Here is a 23,672-nt window from a genome sequence, read left to right on the forward strand (position 1 = left end):
ATATTGACAATCTTAAAAGAATGCAGATGATACCGTACTACTAGCAGAAAACCTTGCAGACTTGGAATAATTATTAAAGATGAAAGAAGAAAGTGCTGTGGCAAACTAAGAAAACAAAAACAATGACCATGGAAGACCTACATACATTTATCTTAGGCCTAGCTAAAGAGAAAAGGGGGAAAGGGAAAAAGAGATTGGGACATTTTCAAAGTAGATGGAAAAGTGGGAAGATGGAGGCCAAAAGTGGGATAGATGGAGGTTATGAAACAAGGAGGCATGTTTTGCCTCCATCACTATACTCCGGCATTGTTGTATAGCATATGCAACACAATATACAGTGGGCCCTTGGTATCTGCTGCGCTTTTGTTCCAGGACCCCTGTGGATACCAAAATCCATGAATGCTCAAGTCCCATTGTAGTTAATGTGGTGGTAAAACGGTGCCCTTATATAAAATTGCAACATCAAGATTTGCTATTTGGAATTTATTTATTTTTTAATATTTTCAAGCTGTGGATAGTTGAATCCATGGATATAGAATCTGTGGATATGGAGGGCTGACTGTACTCCGACATTGTGTATTGCATATGCAATGCAATATATTCTGGCATTGTATATTGTATATTGCAACCAACATTGTGACTAGTCATGAGCCCTTGACAATACCAAGAGTTGGCCTAAAATAGACACCAGTCCCTCAGCTCTGTATGTGTGTGTGTGTGTGTTGCCAAATGCTGCCTTTGTGAAACACACCAAACAAACCCTTTTATTTTCCTCATTCCTGAAACCTCCAAACCTGGTTGACTTGCTGGGGTGCATTGCATGCATTCCTGGTGGCAAGCCTGAAGGATACGCCTAGTTTGCTTGGTGCTGGAGGGACAGAAAGCAAACCGGCACCACTGAACACGCAGGACACACACACACACAACCCTCTTCACCCAAGGTTGGATGCACAACGCTACTGTTGGTGTGCGGATGGAGATCGGCCAGGCTGAAGCATGAGCTTCATTCTCCAAGGCAGCTGAAAAGAAGGCGGCGCATTACGGTAAGTCAGGCTGATTCATGTCATATATCAGTCAATGGGAAGAGCTTGGAAAATGTATTCAGCTCCAAGAACCCCTTAGACTCCTGAAAAGGTTGATTTGCATCACATCTCAGTCAATGGACTGAGCTTGGAAAATTCACTTGGCTGGATTTCAGCTCCCAGGATTCCCTGATGGTCCTGATGGTAAACGCTGTTTGGTGTTTTGAAGATGCTGCTGCCTTGGAGAGTGGTAGAGTCTCCTTCTTTGGAGGTTTTTAAACACAATGTGGATGGTGGAAGAAAAGGTGCTTTGGTGCATGGCCAATGGAGGTCGGACTGGATGACCCTTGGGGTCCCTTCCAACACTGTGACTCTGTGGCTCTAAGAAAAGGGGCCAGCATAGTGACCAAGATCATGCAAACATAGTCAATATTTTGAATCTGGATTGATATTCTCACACACAATTGATTTATATATGTCTGTCCTGGTTTTCTACTCCATCAAATGCTCCTGAGACTGAAGCCTTACGAATGCTCATGCTGCCAACTTCTTTCTTCCAATTAGTCTCAAAGATCTCTTCATATACGAAATATTGGAACGATTTTCAACATCTCACTTTCTGCCATGCTAGACATTTGGGGGAGAGCCAGCCTGGTGTAGTGGTGTGAATGTTGGACCACAATTTGGAGGCCATAGCTCACTTCCCCACTTGGCAATTGAATCCCCCTGGGTGACTTTGGACAAGTCACACTCTCTCAACCTCAGAGTATGGCAATGGCAACCTCCCTCCCCTCTGAACAAGTCTTGCCAAGGAAACCCCATGATAAGTTTGCCATAGGGTCGCCATAGGTCAAAAATGACTTGGAGGCACACAACAAGAAGAAATTTGGGAACTGGAGGGAATCATAGAATCATAGAGTCATTGATGTATGTGAATCCTTATTTTGGGGGGTAATGCCTTCTTTCCCAAACTTCTCAAAGTGATGCCCCAGGTTGAAGGGCTCTCTCCTGAATCTGAAGGAGATGGAGAAAGAGATGTGTAGCAACGAATGCTGCTCCTGTCGAACAGCTTTTGCTGCAAGTGCTTATTTTTATCTCTCAGCAGTTGGGAAATTAGGACAATAATTAGTGGGAAGAAACTGTCCCTGCTCAAATGTCACACGATGCCATCTTCCTGCATTCCTCCCAGGCCAGGCTGGATTTCTCCGAAGGTTGCTGTGACATGGGGTCTTCACAGTCTGTGAGCCTCTGGTGCCTCAACAATTCCCAGGATTCCACAGCACTGAGCCACAGCTGTTAGAAGGGGAGTCAAAACAGATTATTTCTGCAGTGCAGATGCAGCCCATGCTTTCAAAGTCCTAGGTAGGGAAGGGACCAGCAATCTTTAATGGCTCTGATTCGGCAGCTCAGATGTTAGCCAAGCCTGTCTTCTGGTTTGAATATGAGCGAAGCAGCTGCTTCAGGTTCTCCTGAGCATTTTCTGAAAGCTAAAAACAGAAACTGAGCTGTTGGGAGAGGTTCCTGTGTCCATCAGAAGTATCTGGAAGTGAGAATTGTGGACTGTAAGACCCAGAATTCCCCAGCCGGCAGGAGCGTCACTAAAGGGGTGCGGACCGCACCGGGTGACACCCTAAAAGGGGTGCTCCTCTTTTTGGTCTGTGCATGCCTTTGCGATTCCCAACCTTTGGTCCTCCAGATGTTTTGGACTCTAGCTCCCAGGATTCCTGACAATTGGCTAAACTGGCTGAGGATTCTGGGATGACCAAAATTTGGGAACCACTATGAAGCAATAGCATGAGTGGGGTGAGACTCAATGGGAAGAGAAAGGAGAGTCCCCAGGTGTTTTTTGTTTGTTTAAAAATCAATTTTAAAATGTTATTATTATTATTTTTTTACAAATAATTCTTAAATCCCTTTAAAATTTTCTTTTAAAACATCTTACCAATTTTTTTACTCCAACCACGTGAAACAATAATGTACATGTACCTACATTTAGGCTGAGCGTATAAAACATTGCAATTTAAAGGTAAAATTTTAGGTTTGCTTTTAATTTTGGAGTTTGTGTCACAACTATTGCCATTACGTTTACTGCATTCGGTGATATACGGGAATTACGATTGATGAGTAACATTAGTACAAAAACATTACTAAGGATTCTGTATGGTGTGTGCGATGGGAAGAGGTAGCATCTTTTTAAATGTCCCAGTTTCTCTCTTTTCCTCCCGCTTTCCCTCTTCATCCTCAGCTGACTTCCATTGCTGCAAACTGAGTTTGCAATGCAATAGTAAGTACTATATTTGACACCCGGTGCAGATCATTTTTCAATACCCTTCTCTTCTTTTTCGACAGCATTTTCCAGGCATGACAGAGATGCTGGCCAGAGGGAGGACTGAGATAATATGCTTGGGAAATGTCCACTGCCTCTTCATGGCCACCTTCTTGACCGGCTGCATCCACTCTGCAGAAATAATGCAGTTTGACACCGCTTTAACTGCTACGGTTTAATGATATGTCATCCTGGATTTTGCAGTTTGCTGCAGCACCAGAGTTCTCTGACAGAGAAGGCTCAGCATCTCACCAAATTACAAATCCTAGGATGCCATAGCACTGAGCCATGGCAGTTGAAGCAGTGTCAAACTGCATTATTTCTCCAACACAGATGCAGCCTTCACTTCTCCTTTTCTCTTCTTCAGGACCTTTTATCTCTGCAAAGTCTTTCCTCAAGAACTTCACACTCACTTATGGCACTCCATGCTCGCCATGTGGGAATTCGGAGAACTCGAAAAAGGAACATCTTTTATTTTTGCATCACTCCACATTCTGCAAAAACGGTGCCATTTTCATCCAAAAATGCATTCCCTTATTTTGCCTTCCCTTCTTTTCTTTCTTTAAGGTGCAGACAGAAAAAAACAACCCTCCCCAGCTATGGAAGACAGGAAGGATAACTCTGCCAAGCTGAGCAAAAGCAAGCAGCCTGTGAAAACAGAGTGGGGGGCCCAATACGTAGTGTTTACTTACTTCCAAGGAGACATTAACAGTGTGGTGGATGAACACTTCTCCAGAGCATTGAGCACAACCAAAATCCCCCAAGATCTGAGCAGAAAGAACAGCGGGGAAGATATGATGGTCAAAACCGGTGAGCCTCTTTGTCTGTCGTTTGGTGGAAGAGAATTAGCAGCACATTGCTCACATAACCTCCAACAATATTGATTAATCCTCTGCCGTCCCACTTTTTCATCTGATTTTAAAATGTCCCAGTTTCTTCCCCCACTTTCCCCCTCGGTCCTCAGCTTTCTTCCATTGCTGCAAACTGAAGTCTAACTTGCACTGCAGAAATAATGCTGTTTGACACCACTTTAATTGCAACAGGACGACATGGTTTCAAAAACATTTATTAGTGTGTGGAGTTTATCACACAGGGGCTAATTTTGGGATTAAAGAGAGATTAAAGCACATTTAAAGCATCCTGCAAATAAATAAATTCAAAAAAGGACGTTCCCAAGGTCTAGTTTTATCCAAGGAGTTTATTGCACTGGGGCTGATTGTGGCATTAAAGAAAGATTAAAGCGCATTTAAAGCATCTTGCAAATAAAGTGAAAATGGTGCATAATTGTGCGATTATCACATGCAAGAGATGTTGGAAATGAATTGCCACTGAAATCCAGAAAGTAAAAAGATTCCCATTAATGCTTCTATGTGGCCACTTTAATGGCGGGTTTTGTCCCAGAATTCCATAGCATTGAACCAGAGCAGTTCATGAGGTTTTCTGGGGCTGAGAGTCTATAACCCAGCAGGTTTCCAGGCCAAGTTGGGAATTAATCCCTGGTCTCTAGCATCGTAGTCCAGTGTTCAAATCTCTGACATATATCTTTTGTTGTTGTGTTCCTTCAAGTTGTTTCTGACTTATGGCGACCCTAAGACGAAACTTAGCTGAAAGAAGCCAACTTCTTTCTTTCAGTTAGTTTCAAAGATGCTACAAGCTGAAACTATTGTGGAATTTTCTTGGCAAGTTTGGTCGGAGGGGGTTTGCCATTGCCATCCTCTGAGGCTGAGAGCGTGTGACTTGCCCAACCCAAGGCCACCCAGTGGGTTTTCATGGCCAAGCAGGGATTCGAACCCTGGCCTTTAGAGTCATAGTCCAATGCTCAGACTATTACACCACATTGGCTCAATCTGATATGTATATTCACCCTGTATTAAGGATATTGGGCAGCATAGCAATTTATTAATTAATTGTCAGATTAAGTCATTAATTACTTTCAACATTTCCCTTCTTCTTTTTTAATCCCTCTTTTAAAAACAATGAACAGAAAGCCACATGCCTCCCCAACAGTGGAATTTTTCGCCCCAGTGGGTGAAGCCGTATCAGGCATCGTCTCCATTGAATCCGTCCGGCTCTGATGCGAATCCAGCCACAGTGGTGACCGATCCCTATCAGTCTCCTGTTCTCCAGGGTGTTCCTCCTTCCACGATGGAGCTGTGGCATTTGCCTTCGGGAAGAAATCCAAATTTGACTGCCGCTTCAGGCTACTCTCCTTCTATGCCTGACCTGCCTCTGGCACAGGGCACCGTCTCAGATGGAAAATACGGGTCGCTGCTTGGCCTCTTGCAACAGGAGAGATGTCCCTCTTCCGTCCAGGAGCCTCTGGATTCTGGATCCACTTGTTTTACCAGCTCCGCGAGATTACAAAACATGAGCCAGAGTTTAACTGCTGCGGGAGGTAAGTCAAGACTGGTTGGCTTTTGAGTCGTCGGTCCTTTGCCAAACAAAAAATGTATTGTTAAAAAAGGCCTATGGTTTGCATTTTAGGTTTTGGACAGGAGGGGAAGCAGACATAGCTTGTGGTCAGTACAAACACTGTGCTGGTGCATGGAGGTGGATACAATGCAGTGCCACTGCGTTGTGATGTCTCTATTCCAGTGCCACTGTGTTGTGGTGCCTGTAGTGTAGTGCCACTGTGTTATGGGGTCCCTAGTCCAATGCTACTGTGTTATGGGGTCAGTTGTGCATTCCCACAGTGTTGTGGTGTCCCTCGTTCAGTGCCATTGCATTGTGGGGTCAGTACTGTAGTGCAGCGCCACTGTGTTGTGCTGTCCTTAGTGCATTGCCACTCCATTGTGGGTTCAGTTGTGCAGTCCCACTTTGTTGTAGTGTCCCTAGTGCAGTGGCACTGTGTGGTGTAGTCTGCAATGTAGTGCCACTGCATTGTGGGGTTTTCAGTGCAGTGCTGCTGCACTGTTGTGGAGTCTGTAGTGCAGTGCCACTGTATTGTGTGCTCAGTTGTGTAGTGCTTTTGTGTTGTGATGTCGTTAGTGCAGTACCATTGCATTGTGGGTTTACTAGTGCAGTGTTACTATGTTGTGGGGTCTGTAGTGCAGTGCCACTGTGTTGTGCTGTCCTTAATGCAGTGCCACTGCATTGTGGTGTCCTGGAAACTTCATGTAAAACGTACATTAAAAACTTCATGAACTTTGTATCTCCTGCGCATGGACTTATATTTGAATTATTGAACATTATACCTTATCCATATATGATTGTTCCCTTGATGGTGTTTTTTAAGTTTGAGGGATAGAATGCCTTACATTATGGTTGCTTTGAAATAATCTAATTTTTGCTGTATGGTCATTTTTTAGATGGCTTATACGAAACTATTATTTCATTGGATGGTTCAAATAGTCTCATTGGAGTAAATATATGCAATATATAAATTCAGCAGATTTATGCATTATTTTCAATGTGAATTTTCATAAGTCCCAGACTTTCCTTGTTAGTATTTCATGGAAAATGCAACTTACAAAGCAGCGCCACTGCTGTTGTTGTGTGCTTTCAAATATGGTGCATGTTGTAAAATCATTATCCACTTCATTGTTGATATGTTTTGTGTTTTCCAGGCATCCCACCGAATGACAGAAGAAGAGATTTGTTCTTTTAGAAAACGGACATTTTATTTGTTCCCACAAAAAGGACTACTTTTTTTTAAAGGACAGAATTGCATCTGTGATTAAGAAAAACTGAGGAAGATCAAGAAAATATTCTTGGCCTCCTCCAAACACACAATCACTTGCTTATTTCCAGATAGATATTTGCATGCTTTTTCAAATATATACGCTGAGATACAACTTCTTCGGTATTTTGATTTTTGTCTTGTGCTGGCCTTCTCAACAACCCAGTTTTGACCTTTCTGGCCTAGAGAAAAAGCCCTTCGTCCTTGTTCATAATGACCAGTGTCGTGTTTTTTCGGAGGTTGCGATGACAGATTGTTTCCAGCGGAGCAAGACATGGGAGTCCAGAACCTGAGAACAAAGTAAACACTTAGGAGGTGGATTGCTGAAGACCGAGAGGCCTGCCAAGTGGGGCAGCAAGGATGATGGGCCTTGCAGTTGTTGTGTCATAAAGTTAAGATCCAGTTGTGAACTTTGCTATTCAACAGGGTGAAATTGAGAGTTTCTTATCCTATCTCCTCCATTCTATTACAGATGGAGTCTTCCTTATCTGAAATACTTGGCAACAGAGGTGTTTTGGATCCCCCCCCCCAATTTTTGTTTAGTATTTGCATATACATAATTTCTCTTGGAGATGGACCTGAGACTTGTAGGGTAGTTTAAATTTGCCAAGGCTTCAGCCTTTGGTAAGGAAACAAAAATATTTAAATATGAAAACTATCAAAGCCAAGCCTGTTTAGGTCTAGTTTTAAACTGGCAGAGTAGCAAAAATGTGCCTTTGTCTAGCTATGCTTCCCTAAGAAGTGAGACTGACTCCAAAAACAACACAAGCAACATGTAGTTAAAAACAAAAGTTTACGAATGGCTTTAATCTATATTTTAATAAAAGGCTATATCCTAATCTAGCTAGAGAATAGTTCAGGTGAAAAGAAATCTTTATCTCACCATCTTTCCAAAGAAACTGGAGAGAGGAGGAAGATTGATAAAAAACCCAAGTACCAACAACTTGGCTGTCTGTGATGCTGAGATGTTGCCATGCGCTCTGATGGTGTTTTTGCTCCTTTCATTCCTATATATTTCCCTCTCACTCTGGAAGACAAAATATTATATTATGTTGAACAGCCTCCATCTGGTGTTGTGCGTATATAATCCATTTCTTTCCCCTAATTCCAATCTGGTCCTGTTTGCAATGCCAACTTCTGTCTGACGAGAGCTGTTGCTTATATCCTGGAGAAACTTCAATATCAGAATAAAAAGGGAATCTAGATGTTATTTAACCCTATATAGTCCCCGAAACCAAGAGCCAGCATGGTGTGGTGGTTTGAGCGTTGGACTAGGACTCTGGAGAACAGGGTTTGAATCTCAGCTCAGCCATGGAAACCCAATGGTCAAGTCACACTCTTTCAGCCTCAGAGGATAGCAATGGCAAAAGCTTGCCAAGAACTTGCCAAGAAAACCCCATGAAAGGGTCGCCATAAGTCAGAAACGACTCGAAAGCACACAACAAACAACAACAACAACAGGAAACATAAACACAGAGGATTAATCTAATGTTTAGAATTAAAGAGTAAGAAGGGATAAAGCCACTGGTAGCCACAAGGAGGCAGTGAGCCATAGGATATGGCCTTTGCGCAATTTTGTGCCAAAACTGTCTTTGAGCAATTTTATCTTCAGGATTTGGTGGCTGCCCACCATTGCTGGCAGGAAGCTAAATTGGCAGGATTAATTTCTGATCTAGTTGCATGGTTCTTTCTAGGGTTTTCTTAGCAGCTTTAAAGTCCTAGAACGCCAGCGTTGAAAGCAAAGGGGTGGAAACCCTGCAGTCATTGTCTGTGTATGGACATAAACTAATTTGTCTGTGCATGATCATCATCTTGATAGCTGAAACCAAAGATGAGTAGCGCATGGAGAGAAGCTGTGCCAAATCTCTGAGACTGAGCATTTTTAAGAAGTTGCAGGCAGAAAGTTGGCAGCTTTCATATCAGTGGGACAATGATCCGCCCCAGGATCTAGACTGAACTTTAACAGAGCTATCTAAGGCACTAAAATTATTTGGGGGATAAGGTTTTGCATGGTTAAATGGTTGCTTAAGGTCTTTATGAAAACTGCTACTGCTTTGGCTTGGTCTGATTCTTACCCATGTGCCCCAGTATTGTCTACTCTGTCAGACTTTAGCTATTGTTGTTGTTGTTGTTGTTGTTGTTGTTATTATTATTTTATTATATTATATTATATCCCACCTTTCTCCCAATATAGGGACTCAAGGCCTATAGGTAAGCTATTCAAGGTAACTTAATATTCAGAGACCTTCTGCATTTGAGACTGAAGGTATTTATGTAGCCCTAGTACCCAGTCCATAAAAACGTAGTAGCAGTCCATAGACATGTTCTGCCTGAAATGGAGCCCTACAGAACTTGGTATTCCCATTTGGCCTCCCATCTAAACATTAATCAAACCCCAAAATCAGCAAAGCACAGTTGAAAATGGCAACTGGAAGTAATGTGAGATGTGGGTTCACGGTTGCATGGACAGCATTTGGCCCCTGGACCCATATAGTTGCCCATCCTGACGTAGCACAACATCCTCCGTAGCACGACAGCCTTCCCACAGTTTGTTGTTGCCATTGTTGTTGTGTGCCTTCAAGTTGTTTCTGATTTATGGCAACCCTAAACCTCTCTCGTGGGGTTTTCTCAGCAAGGATTTTTTTAGATGAGATTTGCCATTGCCTTCCCCTGAGGCTGAGAGAGTATGACTTCCCAAGGGTTTATATTGGTTTATATGGCCAAACTTGGAATTGAACCCTGGTCTTCAGGGTCATAGCCCAACACTCAAGCCACTATGCCCACGGCGGCTAGTCAAATATCCTCTCAAAGCCAACCATTGTGGCATGAAAGCCAAATGGTCTCTCCTTGTTGCTCTGCAGCAACTTGTCTTCCACAGGTATCCTCTGCAGGTGGGTGCTCTGGGTGTTGTAGTGAGTTGGGCCTCTGCCACAAGGCAGATGGGTTTGGAGTCATACTTGTGCATTTTGGCTTTCTTTGTTAGCTTCTACACTATATAATCCATAGAAACCCATCTTCCATTGGTCTTGCAACCCAGCCCAAAGGCTCCCCTTATGTCCAGAGATGTTGATTTAAATTTGTTCACCAACCATAGCATAGACTTTGTTTGGAGCCCCAGTTCCATCACTGGCTCAGAGGGAATGCTAGATCCCATCAGTGAAAGGGACTGAGGATCCTTCTCAACGGTGTGTATCATCTATAGCCTCATTTACCGCCAATAAAACTTACTTTATAGTGGTTTTGCAATGTGTGTCCGCTGTTGTTATTGTTAACTACCCTCAAGTTGACTTCGACGCATGGTGACCCTATGAATGAGAGACCTCCAAGTCATCCTCAGTTCTTGCAGATTCATGGCCATGGCTTCTCCAACTGAGCCTATCCATTTGGTATATCATCTTCTTCTTTTCCTATTGCCTTCTACCTTGTTGCTAAACATTTTTCTATGAGCGAGTCATGTCTTCTCATAATATGGCCAAAGTACAGTCTTAGTTTAAGCATCTTGGCTTCTCTTCCCTGGAGCTTGAGAAGTACAACCCTACTGCAACGAGGCGCCAAAATAGATGCCAGTCCTGATGAAATGCGCTTGCGTGCATCTCTGTTGCCTCTCCGTGGGTGTGCAAAGCATCCGTGGGATCAGCAATTCTTGCTCGAAGTAGCCAAGCAAAACAAAGAGAAGAAAAAGTTTGCCTACCTGGCAACCACATCCTTTCTTCAGCTTCTACTCCTCGTTGAGCCGCACAAAACCCTACAAAGCATTGTCACAAACACTTGGGAAGCTGATCAGTATTTCCGTAGAAGCCGAACGCCACATGGGCCAAGTGTATCAATTTTTGCAATCTGCTTATCGGCAGGGGGAAAAACGTCCCATAATTAGGTCAACAAACATCCAAGTTGGCAATGTTCTATTTGTATGAGCTGGAAAGTTTCTGGGGTGCACTGACTTTGTCAATGGAAGGGTTTAGGGCTCACATGGAACTCAATGTGTTAAAAAACTGGCATGGGACATACATGGCACATGATAGAATCACTTGGTACATTGGTACCTAAAATAGTAGGTTTTTTAAAAAAACAAACACTGAAATTAGCCCAACTGAAGAAACAACCCATCATTATCAGATGTTCCAGCCCTAAATAAAATACGTATTTCTAGGGCAGAATCTTAGGGAAGCCAAATCTTGATTCAGTGATTATCGCTTTGGAAAATGTTGTACTATCTTTCTCTTCCCATTTCTTTCTCAGCTTTCATTTGCTGTGCTGAAATTCCAGATTTCACTTGCTGATAAAGTGAGTAATGCAAAAAATATCCAAGGTGAGTCAAGACAGCGACCAGATGCTTTTCCTTGAGTCAGGGACATACAATAAAATGGTTAAGGGTTACCAGAAATTCTCCGCAAAAAAACCAAAAGCGGCCTCATCAGACAGCATCACTTGGCAGCATCGCATCTCATGGGCTGAGCAGCGTCAAGGTGGCAAACCTCAACTCCTTTGCGTAAAAACCTTTTGCTGTGGTTACACACCTTTTGGGACACATTCAACTTGACTCAGCAGGAAGGATGGTAACCTGGCATTTTCACTTTCCTTGGTTTAGGCTAGTACGATAGCATCCAAAATCCACAAAACAGCAGTACCTTTATTGTGCAAAATCCACCAAACAAGGGTACCTTTATTGGGCCAACCAATATTATTCAAAATCCACAAAATAGGGATACCTTTATTAGACCAACCAATATTATTCAAAATCCACAAAATAGGGGTTCCTTTATTGGGCCAACCAATATTTTTGGCTGGCCCAATAAAGGTGTCCCTGTTTTGTGGATTTTGGATGTTATTTTACTTTGCTAGATAACCAACATACTTACCTTTGGATATGTTTTCTTGGTTTAGGTTAGTTCATGACTGGCTCATAACAAGCCATTGGTCTGGTCGTCTTTGGCAAACAAGAGCTCTCTTCAAGCTAAAGATCATTGCTCCCATCCACGGGGATGCATTTACACTGCAGAATTAATGCAGCTTAACACCGCTTTAACTGCCATGGCTCCATCCTATGGAATCCTGGGATTTGTAGTATGTTGTGGTACCAGAGTTCTCTGACAAAGAAGGTTAACTATCTCTCTTCCTTTCTTCCATTCACTCAAGCCAAGAGGAAGGGAGAGGAGGCATGAAAGGGTTGCTCATGATAGGAAAAAGAACAGAAAAGTAGTGGAGAAGAAGGACGAAGTCAATGGAAGAGCAACACACACATTTTACAAACTGACGTGAGCTACAAATGCCGAGTTCAAACGATTGTTTGTTTTTGCTGTTGTTGTGGGAGAGGAGGGTGAACAAATCTCCCCACAATGGAAGATGACTTTGTTTCCCCAGGAAGTTGTGGGCAGGCATAATGCATTGCCGTTCTCATTGCGCAGGGAGTAAGAGCCAAAGGCGGCATTCATGCTTCTCACACACCCAGGACACAAGACACATGGAGTCTGGCGAGGCTTATTCCCCAACCAGCCCCAGGACGTCTGGCTCAACGGTCACCATGAAGACCGTCCTCAGCCTGATCGCCACCTTCGTGATAGCACAGCTTGTCGGGTCGGCCCTGTTTGGCTTGTATCTTCACATGAAGCTGGACAAGGTAAGACCGAGCCGACTTATGTTGGTTGTTCTGTCCAAAGAGAATCCAAGAACCACAAAATTCTCATGGACATCTTCCACTTGTGTGTGTGTGTCCATGTGCCTTCAAGTCACTGGTTGACTTGTGGTGGTACCATGAATTTTGTTGGGTTTTCTTAGGTGAGGAACACCTGGAGATGGTTTTGCCAGTTCCTTCCTCTGAAACAGAGCCTACAGTGCCTGGTATTCATTGGTGGCCTCCCATTGAACAGGCTTCCATGATCAGCCAAGACCTAAAAACCTTAGGCTATTTAGACCTCAGATTCACATACCTTTTAAACATTTGCTGTCCATTAAAAGACAGAAATGTATTTGTGTGTCCATGTGCCTTCAAGTCACCTGTCGACTTATGGTGACCCCATAAATTCACAGAGTTTTCTTAGGCAAAGAATACTCAGAGGTGATTTTGCTAGTTCCTTCCTCTGAAATGGAGCCTTCAGCACTTGGTATTCATTGGCGGTCTCCCACGTAAGTACTAACTAGTGCTGACCCTACTTAGCTTCCAAGATTAGGTGGACCTGGTAGGATGCTTAGTTCCTCTCCTAGCTTGTGTCTTCTTCTTCTTAATTAATAACTTTTGCTGTCTTGACCACACTCTGATGTTCCTTGGCCATATTTGTGTTGGGTTTCACCTGTGAAACGTTGGAAAGTATGGGTCCCTGCTTTCTCTTCCATCATTGCCTAGTGCCACCTCCAAGGACTTACTGCCTGAGGCAAGGAACTGCCTGTTGTGTACCAGTAATGGAACAGCATCCTCCATTACATCAGAGCATCCGAAACACATCAGTCTTGCCTAATTTTGGAAATAAAACAGTTGGATGAGAGATCCTCAGGGAAGTGTTAATAGTTGGATGAGAGATGCTCAGGGAACTCTTAATAGTTGGACAAGAGACCATCAGGGAATCCTAACAGTTGGATGAGAGGCCATCAGAAAACTCTTAATAGTTGAATGAAAGAACATCAGGAAACTCTCCATGGTTAACTCGGATAATCCCTGCCGAACTGAGATGATCTGAATGTATGGCATGGTCAGATATAACTATAATGGTGGATTTCAGTTATTGTACTTACATTGACAATGCAAGATCTTGGCCAGCAAGAATGCATGTCTAAAAGTACAAATATCTAAAACCATATTGGGTCAAATACTAAAACTTTTGAAATTTTTTACAAGTTGGTGTATTTTTGTCCTTCAAGAACATAAAAAGCAGCTCACCAGGATCCTGTATGGCAGTGATGGATGTGTAACCATTTGTGACTGTTATGTATTCATGTATTCATAACAGTCCCTAATAATCCCTTCCAGATCTTTCTATGCTTTTATGAAGATGTTTGCTGTGGAAGGCAGAGATGGGACAGAATCCGGCATGTTTCTTCTTTCTTTGCAACTGTTTTTTGGCTATATAAAGGTAGCACAATGTCTCACAATGGTGGCTTTTTTGTGGCATCACTGAGTTCCTGAAGTATGCAGCCATTTGAAGCATTTTGTGTGGCTGCATGCGCCCACTCTGTAGATTTCTTCTCTGTGATGTTCAACCAGCTCCAGCCATTTTGGTTCTTTGATCAACTCATTTTTTTCCTTTGTATGTAGTCCAATCTTTAATTCCTTTTGCAGACAACGCAAATAACAAGTTGAGACTCCCTTATCCAAAATGCTTGGAACCAGAAGTGTTTTAGATTTTGGATTTTATTTTAAATTTTGGAATACTTGTATTTGCATATACATAATGAGATACCTTGGAGATGGAACCCAGGTCTAAACACAAAATTCATTTATGTTTTATGCACACCTTGTACGCATAGCCTGGAGGTGATCTTATACACAACATTTTTAAATAATTCTGTGCACGAAGCAAAATTTGCATACACTGAATCATCAGAAAGCAAAGGTGTCATTGTAGTGTTTTGTGGGTTTTTCGGGCTCTGTGACCATGTTCTAGAAAAGTTTATTCCTGACGTTTCACCGGCATCTGTGGCTGGCATCTTCAGAGAAACCCAAAAGGTGCCACTATTTCAGCCACCCACATGGACAATTTCGGATTGTGGAGTATTTCAGATTTTGGAATTCTGGGTTAGGGAGACTCAAGATGTACGGCCATTTTAATTTTGTGTATGATCACTTTGCCCTCTGCATTTTTCCTTCTGTGCGCACTGTCTATGCCATTGTAATTAGACTGGTGTCGTGCCAATGGACTTATTACATCCATGCTTTGTTCTTGTTGCACACTGCGTTGAACTCCTCAGATCTCCGCAATTTATGTACCTTCGTTGTTGCTGTATGCCTTCTAGTCATTTCTGATATATGGCTACCCTAAGGCAAATATATCATAGGGATTTCTTGGCAAGTTATTCAGGGTTTTTTTTTAACCGTTGCCATCCTCTGAGGCTAAGAGAATGTGACTTGCCAAAGGCCACCCAATGAGTTTCATGGCTCAGCAGGGATTCAAACCCTGGTCTCAGTCACAGTCCAGTGCTCAAACCACTATATCATGCTCAGATATGACTAAATGGAAGGCAGAGCGGTTAGGAGTCCTGTGTCTTTCTGCTTTTCCATCCGCCATTTCCTGCGGCATCCGGCACCATGTTGCACATCATTATGGAAAGTTCCTTGACACTCTGGGACAGCTTTTCAAAGGGAGGAAAGAAGCTTCCAAGCATGAACTGAAGGCTATCCCTGTTGTCGCATCTTAATGTTTGGTCTTCATTGCTTCTGAACATGGAAGCACTATATCAGAGTAAGGCTGCATCCACATTGGAGAAATAATCTGGTTTGGCACTGCTTTAAGTGTCTTGGCTGAAGGCCATGGAATTCTGGGGGTTGGAGTTTGTTGCAACAAACTCAAACTCCCAGGATTCCATAACCTTCAGCCAAGACACTTAAAGCGGTGCCAAACCGGTTATTTCTCCAGTGTGGATAAAGCCCTAGAGAGTCAATGGATATTTCTAGCCCTCAAAAGTGATAAAGGCGGGATACAGACCACCCAAAAGGGTGGTCTGCTGCCGCCTTAGTTTGCTGTGTGAGGGAGCCGCAGCGGATAAACCGCGCAGCAAAAAGAAGCCACAAAAAGTGGCTTCTTTTTCCGGTGCCATTGTGACACCGCAAGGCGGCAATGGCGCACTTGTGGCGTCAAAACCATGCCGAGACGTGAGGATGCTAGGTGTCTGTCACGTCAAAATGGCGGCGCCCATGTGTATAGGGTGCCACCATTTTGACGCCCTCGTCACGTGTGAGTGGCGAGGGGCATCTAAAAGCGCCACCCTTCACACATGACGACGGCATCCCATAGGGCCCGTCTATAGAGAGCCCCAGGTACCATATATGATACCATATATACTTGACTATAAGTCAACCTCATGTATAAGTCGAGGGCAGGGTTTGGGGGCAAATTTATGGATTTTTATATGACCCATGGATAAGTCGAGGGTAAAACTTAGGGGCATGCAACAAAGGATATAAACGATGAAGCAAAGTAAATCAATGCCAAAGAACTTATTCCTTCCAGCATAACTGTTTGTGTTCACCGTAAAGGTTGGATGGATAAGGAAGGAAGTACGGCAAATGGTGGCTGTGCGGTGTGTGTCGGAGGCAAAGAACATGCCCACGTGTCAAAAAGGATGTAATGGCAAAGCAAAGAAAATGGCGACTAGGTTAGCCGTGATGACAGCCTTCAACTTTAAAGTGATAACTTTGTCTAATTTCCTTATGTTCTCTTCTTTGTCAGGTGGGAGAGGAAATGAGTTTAGGAGAAGATGTTCTGTTTCTCCGAAGACTGCAGAAGTGTCGGAAGCCGCAAGAAGGTGACGCAACCCTCCTGGATTGTGCAAAGGTTTTAAAAAGCTTCCAGGATCTACAAAGTCTGACAAGCAAGGTAATGAGGTTTTCTCAAGAAGGCTTCTTTGCAGAGAGTGAGCCCTCCAAAATGCGATCGGCCCAGTTTCTTAGCGAATGAGTGTATCTATTCCATGATGGCTCCATCCAATGGAAACTTGGGATCTGTAGCTTGCTGAAGAACTTGAGATCCACTACTGGAGATCTCCAAACTACTAGTCCCAGGAACCCATAGGATGAAGCAATGAAGGGTTAGAGTGGTATAAACCTGCTCCAGTTGTGTAGTATACACACATCTATGCATTTCCATGTACACTTGAACCATAGGGTTGGTGTCATCCGTTGCGGGAGTGCATGGTTTTTTTGCACTAATGTTACCTGTAAATCATCATTCCCATATGCCACTGAATGTAACACTAATATAGTTGTGACAAAAACAACTAGCAGAATTAAAATTATATACCTTCAAATTACGTCGTACACACAACCTAAATGTATTTACTTATACCTAGTGAAGATTTGGTTACAATGTGATGTTTTTAAAGTTTGTTTAAAAATGTGATTTAAAATATTTTTATTTATTAGCAAACTTTAAAACCACATTTAATAACAACGAACATCACAGACAATACAAAACAATTACACTACCTTACAATCAAACCAAGACAACCCAAAACCGACAGATGTGTACTTCCTAATCTCTTTGTATTTTCTGTTTTGTATCACTCCCTTAATCATTCATCAGAGTATATCATTTTACCCCCTTTTATTAAACAGGCTCTATGTTAAACATAATCTTTATTTATCCCATGCTCAATGTATAGTTCTAAGTTTCTTCAATTCAATCCTATTGTGAAAGTTGAACCCCACTCTTTACTCAAATATTTTACAAGTAGGTCCCAGTCTTGACTCAATCTGTAGTAGGTATTCTTTCTCAGAAGTTGCATCAAACTGAAAGAGAATTTTAATTTTTAAAATGGGGGGGGGGTCCTCTCCTTTCCCCTTCCACTGAGATTCACCCCACATCCACCATTTCTTCCATTTGAACTTGTACAAAGTCTTCCTAAATTCAAAGGAGCATGCAAACGTTTCCTCATATGGTAAAGGTGAACTGAATGGTGAGGAGAAAGATGTTATTTGCAAAATAATATACAATCATTTATGCTAACCAGGCATGCAAAGTTTGCAACTCAAGAAAAAGGTGTTAGGAGGTTAGCACTGGGAATGGCTGAGGAAACCAACAATGCAACATTTGCTACTTGGCATTTGCGTTTTCACACCCTCATTTAATCTGCTCGCGTCGAGTCATTCTTGTAATTGTGTTACTAAAAGCAGACTTTCCTGTCCCAGCAATTTAACCATGCCAAACCAAGCATGGCAAATAGTACTTTCATCAGAAAATGTTGATGTTCAAGCAGGGACTCTGCTGCAGAGAACCTTTGGAGGTGCATCTACGCTGTAGAAACGATGCAGTTTGAAAGCACTTTAACTGACACGCCCCCAATTTACCGAATCCTGGATTTGTAATTTTGCAAGGCACTGGCATCCTTTGGCAGAGAAGGCTAAATACCTTGTGAAAATACAAATCCTAGGATTCCATAGAATGGAGCTACACTACTTAAAGCGGTTTCAAATTGTATTATTTCTACGATGGAGAGGTTTTCAAAGCTGACGAGAGAAAGGGAAAGAGACTTAGTTTGTGGCAGTAAATAAGAGTTCCTTGGAACAGCTTAAGAACAAGTCACAATTATGTAACTACAATTGTAAGGATTAATTGTAGTTAATCCTTTCCACCAGTAATGACAGTGTTACTATGGTGCATTACAATTGTAGTGTTAAAAAGGCAGGGGAATGAGCCATTACTATTTCAAATACGGATTTTGTCACCTCAATGATATTTTCCTTTAGTCCTCAACTCATATTGCATATTGCTTTATGTGCATATTGAACGGATATTATCCTGCTTTTAATAATATTAAATTCTCTTTCTCTCTCTCTCTGTTAAAAAAATAATTGTTCCAGGTTCCCCAAGAGAGCTCTGTTGCCATGCAAAAAGGTATGTGATTGCTTTTGGGTAGGGAGGTTTTGGTAGAAAGCAGGCAAGCCAGAAGGAGGAAAACCAAATTTCTGGCAGAGCTGGTATTACAACTAAGATCCAGAATCCTATGGGGCTAAGAAACCTGAAATGCAAAGATGTGTAACAGTGCACCAACAGCATCAGTCTTGCAGTGCATTGGTTCCTAAGGTTGGCAAATAACAGGCATTGGGGCGGCCTGATACAGATTGGGACTTAAGGCTGTATCAGCCTTATATCTGCACTGCAAAATTAATGCATTTTGACCCTGCTTTAGCTGTCATGGCTCAATTATATGGATTTCTGGGACTGGTAATTTTGTGAGATATTTAGCCTTCTTTGTCAGAGTGTTCTGGTGCCACAACAAACTACAATCCCATAGCATTGAACTATGGCAGTCAAAATGGTGTCAAACTGTTTTTGCAGTGCAGATGCAGCCTTAGGTACTGGATCGCAAACAGAGGAAACATTAAGGTTTTGTAATGTCTGTGAGGGTATCGTGAATGAATGGAATGGCAAAGGGAGATGAAAGGTTTTTAAAATATATTATTATTACTATTTCAGGTGACAAGAAGCCATCAGCAACCATTCACCTGGCAGGCTCAAAGGACAACAACAAAAGTGAGTATTAAGAGCCTTTGCATGCAAAGGGATCTTGCAGCACCTTTGAGACTAACTGGAAGAAAGAAGTTGGTAGCATGAACTTTCGTAGACTTCAGCCTCCTTCCTCAGATGCATGGGGAAACATACACCTGAAGAAGTAGGAAGAAGTCTATGATATTACAGGCTGAGTCTCCCAGAAGCGTGTGAGATTTTGGATCCCCCCCCCAATATTTTGGAATATTTGCATCTACATAATGGAATATTTTGGCATTGGAATCCAAGTCTAAACATGAAATCCATTTCTGTTTTGTATGCACCTTATGCATTTAGCCTAAAGGTAATTGAATACACGGTGCTTTCAATATTTTGGGGCATGAAATCAAGTTTGTGTACATTGAACTATCAGAAAGCAAAGGTGTCACTATCTCAGCCGCCCATGTGGACAATTTTGGATTTTGGAGGGTTTTAAATTTTGGATAAGGGAGACTCATCCTATACTATGATCCTCACTAGAGGAACCACTTTGCTGATCACATTTAGCAAAGTAGAATAAAATAAAATAAAATCTTCTATCTATTCTTTCCTCAGTTTTGCAGTGGAAGAAGACCATCTATGCCCCAACGGATGACACATTTTCCTACCAAGCTGGAAAACTCACAGTTGCCAGAGGAGGACGATATTATATCTACTCCCAAGTTGCCTTTTGCACCAACCCAGAGCCCCACGTGCCATTCAGCGTCTACATGTACCTTAACCTGCCCTCCGAGTTTGATAAGCTTCTCTTGAAAGGAGTGGGAACTCACAGCGGAGCGGATGATCTTTGCGGCCTTCAGTCAATTCATCTTGGGAGAGCCGTCGAACTCCAGCCGGGCCACACTATCTTCGTAAACGTGACGGACTCTTCCAGAGTGAACTATGACAACGGGAACACATACTTTGGCATGTTTGAGCTCTCTTAGGAGAAGCCAAGGTGCCGAGCTTTGTTGAACAAAGCCATTCCCCCATTCCCAATTCCAAATCATATTTATAACCCACGCCATTCTTCTTTGATTTCTTCAAGATGTTGTGTATTTTATTTTATTTATTATTGAGAGGTGCCATGTTGATCCAGGGAGCTCAAATGTAATGCCGCTAACCCTGGCCACAAAATGTGTGTGATGTTGGTGTCGACAGTTGTGTAACGCTTTGCCCAGGTTGACATGCCCTCTTCCTAAGCTGCTTGGGTGCTGGCACACCAAGTCTTAGGGCTGCTCTGCCTATTGCTTCTTTCAGGCAATACAAATCTAAATGCAGCTTATATTTCAAAGGTGCAACACAGCCAGAATTGTGTTGGTGATATATGCCTGTGTCACACAAGTATATGGGTTTTTTTGGACATTGGAAAGGGAGATTAAGTCCTTCCTTGTGCAATATCTGCCCACTGTAAGGCATCTTCCATGTACCCAGTGCCTAGTGACGAAGCAAGTGTAGGCCATTTTGGGTGACTTTGAGGATCCCAGAGGTCCTCCATGTTACCCTGCTGGCAACCAGAGGTGGCAGGTGGCTACCAAGTCTGTGTGAGTGGTGAACAGGTCTTAAAGCAGAGGATCTCAGCCTTTGATCCTTCAGCTGTTTGGGACCTCAGCACCCAGAAGTCTTTGCCAGCATGGCCAATGATGACGGAATCTGGGAGATGAAGTCAAAAACATCTGGAGGACCAGAGGTTGAGAACCACTGTCTTAAAGGAACCTGAACATGATATGATGGTTTTAATTCAACATTTTTGATCAAAACTTTTTAAAGGAGTCTGTTTTTTGCTCTTTGAAATAAACTGCCTGAAAAGTTGGGATAATAGGTGCATTATGTAATCAATTTTATCAGTTTTTGAAGATGACCTATGTGAAATGATCAATAATTATAATCGATATGACTATCCACCTTTGGGAATGTTTCATGTTGGAGTTTAAGGCTGGTGAAATAAAGTGCATTCTCCTACTGATGTAATTCATTTGTTTAATCCACCGTAAAAGAAAGAAGGTTTTTGTTCAGTTTTCAGATTGGTACTGTTAACTGTGACCATTTTGTAATGAACTCTAGTATCTCTTACTCAAAGATTGAATAACATATTTTTTAAAGGGTTCGGATGTTGTGCCGTAAAAGGGAAATCATGCACCCACATTTAAGCTTTTTTCTTTAAAATCCTTCTTTATTTTGTTGAAAACCACCATTTAAAAATTGCTCAAAATAAAAACAGTTTAGAAAAAGTTTAACTTGCATCAGTTGTCATGACAGTAAATTAAAAACAACAACAACAACAATGCGTGATAGGAGAGAAAACAGAAGGCAAAGGAATAATGTGAGGGAAATAACAGGAGCGTATTTACAAAGGGCTGTAAACAAATTACATATATGAAACACTGCAATCGGATCGACATGGCTTCTCTTCCTTTAGGATAGCTGAATATCCTTCCTTGGTGTTCACAGTGCAATCCTAGAGAGGTCTATTCAGAAATTAATGGATACACTCGACTATAAGTCGACCTCATGTATAAGTCGAGGGCAGGTTTTCCGGCATAAGTTACGGGTTTTGAGATGACCCATGGATAAGTCGAAGGTAAAATTTAGGAGCAAGAAACAAAGGATGTAAAGGATGAAGCAAAGGAAAACAACTTACGAAATTCCTTCTGGCATAACTGTTTGTGCTCACCCTAAAGGCTGGATGGATGAGAGGGGGATTATGGAAAACTGTGTGATGCATCGGAGATGCAACCAGGCGCACGCAAAGGATGTAAGGGCAAAGCAATGAAAATATTGTCTGCGTTAGCAGTGATTGTTTCTTTAATGTGATACGTTTGCCTGATTTTAAATGTCTTATTCAAATGCTTCAAAGCCAGTCTCCTCTTGACGGTCCTTTGATGGGGAAGCGCCAAAGATTTGCCACCTTTTTCCCACCCAGGGATTCAAAAAAGTCCAAAGTGGCACCATGGTGGAAAAAGTAGGGAGGGTCAGTGCTTTTTTAAAGTGCTCCCAGGATGGTGTCCCTGCACCACTAAAAATGGGCCAGAAGTAACTTCTGGTTTCCAGTTATAGGATTTATTTATTTTTATTGGAAGTTAGAGAGGCTGCGGTATTCGTCGTCCCTGGAGTGGAGATTTTTGCTCTTCCAGTTTTTGGGGGGAGAAGAGGAAGAGCAGGAGCTTGGGGGTACTTCGTGGCTTCTCATGGACACCCCTGAAATCCTTCTGTAGAAATAATGCAGTTTGGACACCCCTTTTAGGGCTCTAGTTCCATGTTATGGAATATTGGGACTTGAGGTTTTACAAGGTCTATGGCCTTCTCTGCCAAAGAATGCTGGTGCCTCACAAAACTACAAATCCAAGGATACCGTAGGATGGAGCTATGGCAGTTAAAGTGGTGTCAAACAGCATTATTTCTACAATGTAGATGCATCCCCAGATGACTTTAGGGTCACTGAGCAGCTGCTGAAAACATACTGTTAATGTATTGGGTTCACTTCTATCATCTGTGCTGCAACAAACCATTAAGGAACTATGCCACTCCAGCTATCAATAAAATATACCTCTGCCAGCAAAACAAATGAAATGAAATAAAGGGGACAAAAACCACCATTCTAGGAATCCAGGCGGTAATGCAACATGCAGATTGGAATTATTATAGGCAAAGCGGGTTCATTTGCATATTGTTCAGGTTAACTAATATTTTCTTTTTCAACACAGACAAAAAAAGAGGGTCCTCTGTCAAGACACAGTAAAACATCTATAATTTCCTTTCATCCAAGCGGGAGAGCAGTGAACATTCATCCAGCTTCCCTGTGCAAAATTCGACACTCAAACGAAAATATCTGAAATATTTCCCATGTCCTAACAGGATATATTCTCCTAGGTTATTATTATTATTATTATTACTATCTTTTTAAAGTCACTTTTGGGTGCTAAGCAAACTGCATTCAGCTTCTAGGTTGTTGTGTTGCGGTTCTTTTTTTTACATTCTGCAAATACGTCGTTGAAAGAGTTAAGCAAACAAGGGCTGCCAAGCAGTTAGCGAAATCTTAAGGAATCAGATCAGTTTTTATCGATTAATTCATTCTGAGACAACCTGCTTACGAATAAAAAAAGGGTTATTCTGAAGGGAAAGTAATAAACTTTACACTTAAGAGAATGGAAATAGTGACAATGCAGGAATGGTCTCAGAATAAGATTTTCTTCATATGGAAGAGAAAAGGGACCATAACATACTGGCAGAGCGCATGCTTTGTGTATAGAAGGTCCCATGTTTAAACCCTGGCACAGAAATAGCATTAGTGAGGTCGAGATCCTACAACATGGTTGCACGCGGTTAAGTCTCAGCATGCAAGATTGCATACTCATTCTGCTATGCCACCCTTGTGGCAACATTGTGCAACTCAACTAAGATCCCAAGGAGCAACAGAGTGCCCAACAAATGTGCCATGCCCATCCAAGCACCACTCTTGCTTTCACAACCTT

The 23,672-nt window shown here is 42.3% G+C and overlaps 2 protein-coding genes across 2 annotated transcripts; both read left to right on the forward strand.

Annotated features, from left to right (window-relative positions):
• Positions 1–974: 974 nt before the first annotated feature.
• Positions 975–7,825, forward strand: VGLL1 (vestigial like family member 1). The gene is made up of 4 exons (XM_042480149.1): positions 975–1,043; positions 3,916–4,158; positions 5,333–5,743; positions 6,915–7,825. Exons 2-4 carry the CDS (start codon positions 3,948–3,950, stop codon positions 6,953–6,955), a joined length of 663 nt encoding a protein of 220 aa, XP_042336083.1. The 5' UTR covers positions 975–1,043; positions 3,916–3,947; the 3' UTR covers positions 6,956–7,825.
• Positions 7,826–12,370: 4,545 nt separating this feature from the next.
• CD40LG (CD40 ligand) lies at positions 12,371–21,162 on the forward strand. Its single transcript, XM_042480076.1, is given in 6 exon segments — positions 12,371–12,423; positions 12,425–12,644; positions 16,405–16,551; positions 18,534–18,567; positions 19,150–19,206; positions 19,777–21,162. Coding segments are annotated over 6 exon segments (882 nt in total). The 3' UTR covers positions 20,148–21,162.
• Positions 21,163–23,672: the final 2,510 nt, after the last annotated feature.

This window comes from Sceloporus undulatus, chromosome 7 (genome assembly GCF_019175285.1).
Source record: "Sceloporus undulatus isolate JIND9_A2432 ecotype Alabama chromosome 7, SceUnd_v1.1, whole genome shotgun sequence".
Lineage (NCBI taxonomy): Eukaryota > Metazoa > Chordata > Lepidosauria > Squamata > Phrynosomatidae > Sceloporus > Sceloporus undulatus.